General features: G+C 37.8%; 1 protein-coding gene across 1 annotated transcript; it reads right to left on the minus strand.

Moving 5' to 3' along the window:
- Positions 1-531: 531 nt before the first annotated feature.
- Positions 532-11318, minus strand: LOC121900586 (complement factor H-like). The gene is made up of 8 exons (XM_042417016.1): positions 11240-11318; positions 7646-7810; positions 6643-6828; positions 6273-6551; positions 5634-5801; positions 3881-4066; positions 1545-1724; positions 532-873 (listed from the first exon to the last, which is right to left on the minus strand). Exons 1-8 carry the CDS (start codon positions 11316-11318, stop codon positions 680-682), a joined length of 1437 nt encoding a protein of 478 aa, XP_042272950.1. The 3' UTR covers positions 532-679.
- Between the last annotated feature and the right edge of the window lie 1091 nt (positions 11319-12409).

Raw genomic sequence — 12409 nt, forward strand, 5'->3', positions numbered from 1 at the left:
CTAGTGCACCAAATCCGAGGCTTAAAAATGTACTCTGGTTTAAGTAATGTCTGCTAAAAACTACAGTGCACAATATACTTAAAGATTTACATCTTCAGAGAGAACAAATGGTCTTGGGCTGAGAGCGACACACAGGCTAGGGAGGTTGAAAAGCTTGGTGTTTTAATTAGTTTCAAAACCTGCGCACATAAAAACCAGGTGCTTGGACATGATATGAGTGCACAGTTTCAGATTTGTGAAACATTTTTTCTATTTGTGAAAACACATTCCACATTTCTCCATTTCATTGGTCATGGCCAAGTAGAGCTCCTCTTTCTCACTTAAAAACAAAGGTAGAAATGTTTTACCTTTTAAAAATACAATCACAAAATATCTTTATAGAGTAATTTTTCTGTCTAGACCACATCTGTCTAAAGAGGTAAGGATGGAAAAATAAGTGAAATCGCCCTTTTTTCAGTTATCACAAATGTTTACTCGTATAAAACATATACATGCGTCTGATTGTGGAGGCAGAAAAAGCAAAGTGAATATAGTGAATATGTTTTATGAAAATTACCACACACAGCACTGAAGTACAGACAGTTGATCAGTATATAACTTGTCTAAAACTTAATTCTGATTATCTTTTACATGTTTGTCCAGACAGCTCATGTTTATCACTTCCAGCTGACTAAAACTCTTAATGGCAAGTTGGCAGGTCCATCACACCATCATTACACTTCTGACGCATTCCCACTCTGCCGTCATGTGTTGTTCCTCTGACACACCGGAACTCTATTACATCATCATGGGCTGAATACAATTTATCTGCACTTATATGTATGAATTCAAGATTATGTGTTTCCAGGAGTTCTTTATCCGCAGTGCAGGGTTCTGTAAAAGATAACAGATAAAAAACATAACATTCATGTGATGTATGAATTTACAGCATACTCCATATATGATTATTGTCAGTGTTGGGTAAAATATATATTTAGTGTGTAATCAGTATCATATTAAATTACAATACTCTGTATATAGAGCACACATTGCATGCCAGAAAACCATGAAACAGATAGGAAGGTTATATTGCCTTATTTTATACCTTTTTAGATTGATGAAGATACTGCACTACTTTAAATGATCTACAATGGAAAGTATCTATCTCACCAGCTAGCTTTCATGGCTATATCTTTTTTTGTTTCAGCTGTCTATTGGTCTATCTCTGTGACAATTTAACATGTTGACTTACAGAAATAATACATTTCTTCATGTAGTTACTGTATTTTGGCTTTGTACGGCAGAATACTTTCTCTCAGGTACATATGAAATTTAAGAGTGGTTCTGACCTATCAAAAACACTCATTTAATCTTTTGTATTATCTGAATGAATTTGGAGTTTAAATATGATGCACAAATTAAGCAAAATAAAACATGTAATGAAAACAAACTTTATCAGCATATTTTGGCACAGGAACTTATACATTTCAGTAGTTTCAATTAATGTTTTTATCTATGTAAAATAATTACGCAAAATGCAAGATTAAAATATGAATATGACTTACTGAGGCATTTCATCTCTCCAGTCCATTCACCATTGTTGCAGGTTTGGTAAGGCTCGCCCTCCATGATGTAGTATCGCTGACATATGTATTCAACTCTTTCATTATGCTCATATTGAGGTTTAACACTGGTTGTGGTGTCTCCATTTGCAAGGACAGGTGGTCTTTCACAGCCTGCAGGAACTAAAAGAATGTGGGTGATAACAGAGAAAGTAGAAGTTTAGACATTATTGAGGTGAAAATATGACATTTTTCTAGAATGACAGATGTTTGACTGTGATTTGCAGTTACACAATATTTTGTGATATTTTTCAGTCACATGTTTTGTGGCCTTAAAAGTGAATGTAAATGGAAACAACAGGCTTTCTTATAGAAGCCTGTATATCTATATGTTTCCATTATGACTTTTAATGACTATATGTACAGTCAGTATTAACATGTGCTGTTTATCTGGGCATGTTATTCTGATAACAAGATATGATTTAGTCTTTGTATTTACATCTGGTATTAATAAGCACTTTCTTTATCTTGACACTGTGATCAGATCACAGATCAAGAACAAGCTAAAGGAAAAGGAAAACTAAACCAACTGGCACATCAGCTGTTTGCTCCTGTTTTATGGAAATAGTTGAGAAAGATGAGAAAAAAAAAAGCTCTGACAAGGGAAATGAAGCTGAATTTCTTTTAGGAAAATCAGTATTCTACAAGGTTTATGCCGTCAAATTAAAATTGATTAACAGATATTTCATGTATTATTAATTTATATTAAATAAAATAAATATTTAATAGGTTAACATTATGTGTGCTCATGAGTTCTCTATCCAAGGTGCAGGGTTCTGTGAAAGATAACAGATAAATAACACTCATGTGAGGACTGAATGTACAGCATACTCCATATATGATTGTTGCCAATGTTGGGTAAAAATATATGTTTAGTATGTAATCAGTATCATCATCTTTCTTGTCCATTTAAATGGTTAAAAAAAATCAATAAAAATCAATACACAATTTAAATGTAATTATATGTGATTTAAAAGATATCAAATCACATGAATTTCACCAGAATTTCATCAGTATCATATTAAATTACAATATTCCGTATAGAGAGCACACATTGCAGGCCAGCAAACCACTAAACAGATAGGAAGGTTATATTGCCTTTATTATGAATGACGTACAAACTACAGACTGTCCGGGGACCGAGTGGTTTTCCTACACAGAACAGGTCAACCATCACCCCATAAATCTCTTACTAGCTTGCTACTCTGGACTGTAGGTTTGATGATTTATAATCAGCTAACAAATAAGCCCTGCTGGGTTTACGGACATTTCACATCCATGCCATGGAGGTCAGACAGAGTTGATGCATTATCGTTATTCTTTTCCAAAATTCTGTGTCATAACCAATTTCACACTAGTGTGTTGAGAGTGAAAACCTTCCACACTGATGTATATCTTCATCTGCTGGAGGGGACGACTGCTGACTGTGAACAAGCCAAATATCTGTGCTTTTGCTATCAATGTAAATGCATCCAGTTAAATTCTGCCACCGCAGTAATGGCAGTATTGCTTTAGAGTGCAACACATAAATCAGCCAGCAGATTTGTCTATACTGTAAAAGGAAATCAGTGCTGATGGAGAGGCTTGCTAGCAGTAGCACTACTTTGGCTACCCGTGTTGTTCATGTGACCCTCGCCTTGTACTCATGTCATAGCGGTCCCTTGAGAGTCTCCCAGAGTGATACTGCTGTATGGGCTCTGCTTATTTTTCCTTTGCAGAGGAAGGATTCGGCTATATCTTTCTTAGCTGGGCAGCTTGAGATAGCAGGAAGAGACAGAGTTATAAATTGCATTTAAATCTGGCTGAGATGTGGCCTGGCTGATTCAGTCATATGTTGCATTTTATCTGTAATGAAATTACTTACTTTTCCCTATTCATGTAAAATATCCAGATTACATGTTAATACCCGGTAAAATGGGGTCTAAATTATTTATATAAAACATGAAACACTAAGAATAACTGCTATATTTCAAGAAGAAGAAAATGGCAGCACAAAAGATAATATGCATGAAATTGACATGTTTCTCACAAATAAAAAGCTGGGTTAAATTTGATGTGGCTTTACAGTCCACCTCATCCTGAAATAGCAGTTTCAGCATGAATTGCTTCACAATATAAAGAAATTGCCCCTCCTCCTTTGCAGTTTTCCTTTAAAATGCAATGTAAATAGAGTGAACGCAAGCCCTCTGAGGGAGACATCTGAAAGCTAGGTCATGGACCACCTTTAACCATCATTTCCTCAGATAAGGAACAAAGGGATACGAGAAGGATTTATTTACCTCCACATGTTGGGAAGGGACCACTCCATTGTCCGTCTGCTAAACATTCGACCTCTTCCTTCCCTTGAAGAATGTGTCCACGCAGGTTGCAATAAAACCTTAACTTTTCTCCTTCCCTTAGTTGTGCACCTTCTACATATTTGTGGAGCTTTGCTTTGCCAAGTACATCTGTGACTGTGCATGTGTCTGTTTTAAGGAAGAAAAACAGTTTTATCACCAGGTTTATATAAACAGCAGCATATATGACTTATGATCCAACTTTTTGGGTTTCATGAACCCAAATCTGATGTAAATCTATGTCTAAGTCTTTACCTCTGTATGATAAAACAAAGATAGTTGCATTTACAGTGACCTTGCAAATATGAAACCTTTGTCTTGTACGACTCTGCTTAATATATTAACCAAGCATGTTTTATTTTTTTGTTTTTTGTTACTCATGGTATTGTGCCGTCCAAAAAGTATATTTTTCAACCTGTGTTTCCCTCTTTCAGTCTGATTAATAGCTACACAGGCTATTTTTCATTGAGAGAAAATGTTCATCAATTTTTTTTTTCTCACGAAATTTTCATAAGGTGCAGTAAAGATAGTTACATTTTCTATAATTTTTGAACCCACTGTAGCTATAGAAGCAAAATATGACTGCCAACACTCAGTATAGTTTTTAATTCTCAACTCCTGGTGCACTTTTCATCTTTAATCTCTCATGATATGCCAATGATAATATCTTGTTTCTCATATAATTTCTCTGTACTACACAAGCAAGCAGTTTTAAATAGTCCTAATGAACTTTCCTGTAATGTTTCTAATCTTTTTTCCAAGTTGGTAATATGTACATGTAAAATAGTTTGGCATTCAATAAAATACACTGGATACGTTACATACATTTATACATTTTATCTATATTATTATATATTAAATTCTATGCCAAATGCCCAGATCTCCATCTGTCATCACTTGCTCATTAAATATTTCTGAGAATAGAATCATCTCATCTTAGTTGCAAACTCATAACCAGAGTACACTTATGGTATTTGTACATAGATTTAAATTGCACTCCACCATGATTAGTACTCACATAAAGTATTACATTTTTTTTCCTTTAGTTATTATCTTTTACCGCCCAGGTGTTGGTGCAGATTTTTCCATCTTAAATACAGTTCTCACATGCCATATGAATGTTGAAAGCGTTATCGGTCACAGGCCTTGACTGAACTGCAAGAAATGGGGGAAAAAAATCCACAGTTCTTGTTTTGTGCAAAAATGCACTCTGACGTTTAACGAAACCCTAATATGAGGCTTCAGAATTCTGAGTTAGCTAAATTGTGTGTGCATATTTTCCAAAGTTAGTCTTTTTAGTAAGAAATCCCCTCCTTGTGTTTTCCCAGACAGTGTTTCCTTCCTGAGCTGCGGCAGATGGATACTTCCTAGTATTTCTGGGACAAAACACTGCCAATAAACCTATATGTGACTACCAAGACTAAGATACCAACATGATTTAGCTTACTTAGACTGCTGAAACCAAATTAGCTTTGGCTGAACCTTACAATACATTTTTAAACAGAAAGAGGACTGTGGATTTTGCGCCCCATCTTTTACAGCGTAGTTACACCACTAAGAGATCTCCTCGTGGTCAGTATAATGAGAAGGACCCACAACTCTCCCAACCTACATATGGTTTGTTAGAATTGTGTTCAGATAGACTTCAAAAAATCGGCACCTATGCTCTAAGTCTGCTTCCATTTGGCCTTCTTACCTTTACATGTTACTGGTTTATCCCATTCGCCGTTGACACATGTTGCACTGCCAGCTTTTTCACTAGGTGAGATACATCTATACTCAATGACATCATCATGCACATATCTTTCTTTATCCTCGGTGACCCTCATTGTATCCGTCTCATCTTCGGGCTTGTGACAGTGTGCTAAAAAAATGTAAGAATTACATTGTTACCTGACATGTCCAATTAGATTGTTTTGAATTAGAAATGTCATTTGCTGGATTTAAGTTTTAGCAGTGTTGTTTTTAAATGTATTATTTTACCACTTGCTTTTCAATCACAATCTAAATGTTAAAGAGTTTTTTTCTCAAGGTATTATTGCTCGGACAGCAGAAATATTCTTATTATATGACTTAATGTGATTAGCTAAATACATCAATTTCAGGCTAAATGCTCTTGATGTTGTATTGAAAGCTCAGCTAGGAATAAATACAGATTTTTTTGTAACATATTTGCAAATGTAACACGTTTCTTATTGCCAGAAAGTTACTTGTATCCTTGTCTACACAGGTCAAATCAAAAGTATAAATTGAACCCATCCACATCTGGTTTAAAAGGGGAGAGCCACTGAATGCAAAACTGGAAAACTTCCAAAATTCCATTTTTCTTCCATACATTCATAATAGCATTCGGCATCTTGATAAGTCAACATGCTACCCAACTGGAATTGTGTTAAAGGTTTTGTGCAAGGCTTTTGAAAGTACGTACATGTACAATTAATGTCCACCTTATCCCAATGCCCATTTGTGCATGTAATCATGCCTTCTCCCTCCATTGTATACTTCTGGCGGCACAGATAAGTTACTGTAGAGCCAGACGAGTATTCCTTCTGATATGCACCACGAACAACTGCATTCTTTACTCTAGGTGGGGCCTCACAGGGCTTGGAGATAGCTGCAAGAGATGAAACATGAGAAGTATTAACATACATCTCATATTTTTATAAACAATAATATCTGATAAAATAAGACTGAAGATGACTCACGTGCACAGATCTTTTTGAATGGGATTTTTCCAGATTGCCAATTCCCGTTTTGACAGGTTAGTTCATGAATCAGAGCAAGATATCCTTCCTTACAAACAATCTCGAAGGTATTTTCTTGATTCGTATCAGTTCCATAGATCACTCTCCCATTAGTAATATTAGGCACTTTTCCACAACTGTTTTCATCTAGAGTGGATATGATTATAAACATTAGATCCATATATTGTAGCTAACAAACATGCAGTAAGTAAACCAAATTTCTGTTTTGAAATGAGTTCAAGTCTGGAACAAACCAGGTAACACTGTGTGAGATAAAGAAAACATGTTAAAAGAAACAATACAGTATATTGAGAGACATTTAAAGAGAAGAATTCATCCATCAGCAATATCAATGCATAGCTTAGAAGGACATAAGATGCACATTGTCTATATTTTTATTCTGGGGCTCTATGTGAACATCTTTGCCTGATTCACAGTTGAAAAAACTTCTCATTTATCTTATGGCCCCCCTCCTGATGAGCCCTGCTCTGTTCTGATTGGTTAGCTCCCAGAAGTTGCCTCTCAGCAGACTTCCACCAGCTCTGGAGGCTACGTAAACAAACAAGTAGTAGTGGGATTTTGTTTCTTTTTCATGTACTTTACTGGCTTTTGACTTGAAGACGACTTTTTCACATATGTTCACCTCCTGATTTGGACCTTTGACCATGTTTAACATAGAGATCCAACATCATAACAGTATAAAAATTACAGAAAATCACAAAAAGCATAATATGTTCACTTTAAGCATACAGTGACCAGGCAGCGAACCAATGCTACATTGTTTTACTGATTTTTTTTTGTTTGTTTTTTGTGTTTATGTAGTATTTCTCAAGCAAGGAAATCTTTACTGATTAAAACCTCAAAACCTCATTTCATTTTCTAATTAAAACATCAACAAGCTGCTGTGGTAACTTTGCTTCATGCAGGTTATATCTAGACTAGTAAGGCATTCAAAATTCTTTACCGATGCATTTTTGGATTGTAGACCACTTGCGCTTGTTACATTTGGCTTCACCCCACCAGCCTTTAGTGACAAGCTTATAACCTTCATCGCAGGCATAGTGCAGTGTTCCATTTAATACAATTCCAAATCCATTTTCAATTTCAGCTTTGGGACATGTTATGGTATCTGTAAAAAACAAAGAAAAAGTTACAGTTCTTTATTACCATGAACATGAACAGTAAGTCAGTCCCTCATACATGCATACAGTACATTGCAGCTGTAAATATTCACTAGAGAACCAAGTGGCTGAAAATAGTCCCCAATAAATGAACGATTACTATTACTGTTTGAGTAACCTTTGCTGAAAACTACAGTGCCTGGCTGTTTTAGGAAAATTACTGAGCCCCCTTTTTTTAAAATTAAAATATATATTTTAAACATGTTGTTTACATGTTATTTCTGCTGAAGATTTACATTTTCAACAGAAACAAAAGAATCTGGGGTTGAGTGGCTTTGGGAAATCAGTCAATACTGAGAGATGAACTAATGCACTATTAAAAATAAGGAAAATGTAACTTTAAGTACAGTATACTCCTTGAGTAAATGTACTTTCTACCACTGATCACACCCACAAAGCGGAAACAATATTGAGTTTCAAGGTAGGAAAATGGTTGTGAATGGCCCGAAACTGCTTGACTGCAGCATATTATTAGGTTTAGGATTTAAAACATTTATTATATTTCTTAAAGATCTCCTCTAGATGTGTTTTTAGAGGTATGAAAAATGCTCTACCATGAATATTATATCATATAATATTGTGTCTGATATGGATTTTTTTCAAAGAAGTTCAATTATCCTGTTAAAATCCTTAAAAAGATGTCTACTTCCTCTCCCTCTTTCAAAATTCCAGAAATTATCAATATTATATATAATTCAAAAGTTGAACTGCTGGACACAAGATGTCTTCGACTTTGCTAAAAAGTCCATTCTTGATATTTGTGTGCTGAAGGTGCAAGTTGGATACTGGACCAGGATTCTGTCCAAACTAGCTGTGTGTCACAATAACAAAACACAACAACAAATAACAAAACACAACTGTTGGGCCGTGGCTACAAGTTTGGCTATCAGCAATAATTAATGATTATGAAAGATAATTGTTAATTATTAAAATCAATAAAATTATTAATAAGAATTAATAATAACGGGGCACCACCCTGGACTCAGGGAAAAAGATAGCCAATTCAGTCTCAAAGTGTACTAATCTATGAATTTGGGACTTTGATTAATAATTAATTTAATAACTATAAACAAAATCACCATATCAATAGCTAGTCAAGGTTAAAGGATTTGGAGTTCTTTACAGAGCAGAGGTTGGCAAAACTCATTCTTGTGCAACATTAAAACAGACAACAGGTATGTCCAAAAGCATTTATTTAACAAAAGGGTAAAAGCAACACACAATACTAATCTAGCTCAGTGTACCTATATACAAGTGTGAGTGTGTGTGTGTGTGTTTAGGGAAGACAATAGCAAGATGGCGGCAGTCACCTGGTGAATTTGGCTGATAAAGGGAACTACAGAGATAAAAGGCCAGACCATGTGGTGTCTTGAACCAAATGTGCTGCCTGAACCAAAGTTTGCCAAACTAGGTTTTAACCTCTTAACTGTGTGGTTCTCTATTCAAGGCCAATTGGTGTATGCTAAAGGTGCCAGGTTAAAATGAGGTTAGTTGCATGCAAAGCCTAGTTACTGAATGTAACATGTGTTAAGCATGCTAACATTAACGTAGCGGTGTGGCTATGCAGTAACCTGACTTTAGGCAACAAGGACGTCACAACAACAGTTCAATGTATAACCTTAACCAAATCAATACACGTACAGTACATTGTTTGAGTTAAACATTCTTGCTTAGCCGTACTATGCTTCACTGTGTTGCTAGGCTATGCCCGGTTGTCACCAGTCCATGAAGGAAGAGATGCTTTGTGGTGTCCTGCTTTGTAGCCGGTGAATCCGTGGGTGAGTCAGGCTGAGAAGGCTTTGGCTCTGAAGCTGAAAGATGCAGGTGTTGCTGGGGAGACAGCACTCCAGTCGTGCAGAGGGCCCAGGTCACTCCTGTGTGTAGAGTTAGCGGCAAGCTAATTCCATTTCGCGGCTCCTGTACTTGTTAAACTGGCCAGCAGACTTGTGTGTTAGCTGCTGGCACAAGGAAACTTAGTTTCTGAGTCTTAGGCAGGCTCTTGCGTCTTTTGCCGTAAAGAAGAAAGTATGTGTCTGCTGTGAGCAGGCCACACAAGAGAGCAGAGGGCTGCTTCAGCAGCTGCTGGAGGTGTGAAAGACCAAGCAGCTGCTCCTGCAGCTGAAGGAGAAAGAGGGCAAGGAGCTGCTCCTGCTGCAGCTCGTGGAGAAAAGAGAAAGATAAGAGGGGAATCTCTAGTTTTGATAACCTGGATCCATGGGTGGAGCTTCACACTTTGGGTGCGAACCCCCAGGGCTCAGGTTTCTTGGAGTCTTTAAACATGTGGTAAACTGTGGTCCACATGTAGTCCCAACATCCCCCCTTTGGTCCTAGGATTGCACCTGATGTGTGATCCTGGGAGCACAAACATACATGTACTGTATGGTCCACAGTTGAGTTCAAGAGTTCATTTGTCAGTTCATTCAAGTTTCTAACGTCTGGGCAGTGGTTAACACTATCTATCTTGGCTAAGCAAGAACAGTCAGAGTTACAAAACAAAAGCATGATAGACAACAACAAAGGCATAGTCCTAAATAACATAACCTGTGTTTCTCATTACTCTTTGGGTCAGTGAGAACAGGAATGTTAGTGGTGTAACTTTGTTAAGGTGAGATGCAGAGAGAGTGGCACCTAAAATGATAAAGCCATTTCTGGAGTGTCCAAGAGTGTTTGTTGTTTCACTCATTGGATCTAATGACAATACTGACTACTCAATGTAGTACTCAGTCTGATCTTGGCAGACTTTACAATTTTGTCCTTCAGGCAAGTGTAGCTGCAGAAGGATGTCATCATATTTCCAAAATCCCAAAGTCCTAATGGCTGTATCATTGTTTGTTTGGCACTATGTCCTAAACTTATGGTGGGTGAGGACATGTGTATAACTACTTCTGAAAGTACATAATGGAGTGTCCTAAGCTAGTGTTTTGCAAAGTGATCCTATTGACAAAATACTACCAAGGAGTTGATCCAATTGTACTTGCAAAGTAGGACAGTGGTGTCTGAACTGAATCAGAATTTAGGCTTTCCTCAACTAATAGCAGGCTGTCTGGCTATTACTGAGTTTAGAATAACTGAGGTTGCTACTGTTGCTAACAAACCCAAGTGTATCTATGTAACTGCAGGAAAAGTAAGGCACTGGTAGCTGTCTTACTGTCAGTACAGGGGTGGACTGTGTTGCTGTCTAGAATTGTGAGAAGCAGGCTCTAGAGCTCTTGTGCCTTAAGTTTCTAACTTGTGGCTCAGGGCTGTAACGCTCCGTGTAGCCAGAGGGAGAGAGACATTCAGAGGCACTGTCACTGTCTGATAGATGGTGACCATGTACTGAACTGTGGTCAGAGATGCTGTGGTCATCATCTGATCTGTCCATTGTCTGGTCACACTTCTGGGCCAGAATCTCTGCGTAAGGCCTTCTAAAGCTTCTACTGTGTGAATGCCTATCTCGACGCAATTGGTGGGCATGGCGCTTACGCCCAGTGTCCCTATGCTGCCTTTTGTCACCCCCCTTTGGACTGTTATGAGGGTGATCTTTTGAGGCAGCAGACCTGTATGACGCTTCAGTGTTTGAGCTGGCAGGCTCAATTGTTTTCCCTCCTGCTTTGGAAGTGACAGCAGTTTCCCAAGCCACCTGTGTCATCTTTCTTATCTCACGCAGTGAGGGGTTACCTTGGTGCGTCATAAGTACAACGTGAGTGCGTACGCATGGATGAAGGTTCTACAAGAATAAGGACTTGAAGGTGGGGTTTTCTTCTAAGCCTGGTGCATTCTTGCCCTGGAAGTACGCATGCCTCAAACGTTGGTAATAATCCCTGGGATGCTCACGACGGGAATGTTTAACTTGGAGGGCTGCAACCATTGATGTGGTCTTGTCAGCAGTAAAAGAGAATTCTTCTACTAGTGCTTGACGGAGCTCTTGGTGGTCATTTCTGACTCTGGAAGGTTGTGATTGTATAAACTTGTGTACAGCTTTAGAGCTGGTTTTCCACACAAGTTTAACTTTCTCACTTTGGGTTGCATGGGGCAGGTCAACTAGATTGTATTCTAGTTCTCTAAAGTAATATTCAATGTGGTGATTACAGCTGTCTGGGTCAAAATGATCAATGTCCTTAGCTATAAGCTCAAGCACTTTAAGGCGGGGACACTGTGAAATCATTTCTGGTGAAGACAAGACTAAACTAGCACTATTATGGACATGTGCATCACGTGCTACAATTCTCTCTGGTTGAAGGGCAGGGGCTGAACAACTGTTATCACTTTCCTGATAGTGCAGAGGAGAGGCTGAACAGTTCTGGGATGATCTAGTCCCCCCTTCGGAAGGATGAGCACGGATGAATGTCATATATTGATGGCTGAGAAAAACACTGGGCAAAATATCTTCTAGAGGATAAACTACATGTCTCTTCAGTGTCTGTTTCAGAGAGATGGGAAGTCAGGTAGCTGTTAGCTCTGTCTCTCAGTGGAGTTTGAGAGGCTGACTTCATACCCAAGAACTTAGGGTCAGTTGGGAATTGTTCCAATCTTCTGAGTGGAGAGGGAGTTAACCTTTCATTATG

The sequence above is a fragment of the Thunnus maccoyii genome, chromosome 7 (genome assembly GCF_910596095.1).
Source record: "Thunnus maccoyii chromosome 7, fThuMac1.1, whole genome shotgun sequence".
NCBI classification, from domain to species: Eukaryota; Metazoa; Chordata; class Actinopteri; order Scombriformes; family Scombridae; genus Thunnus; species Thunnus maccoyii.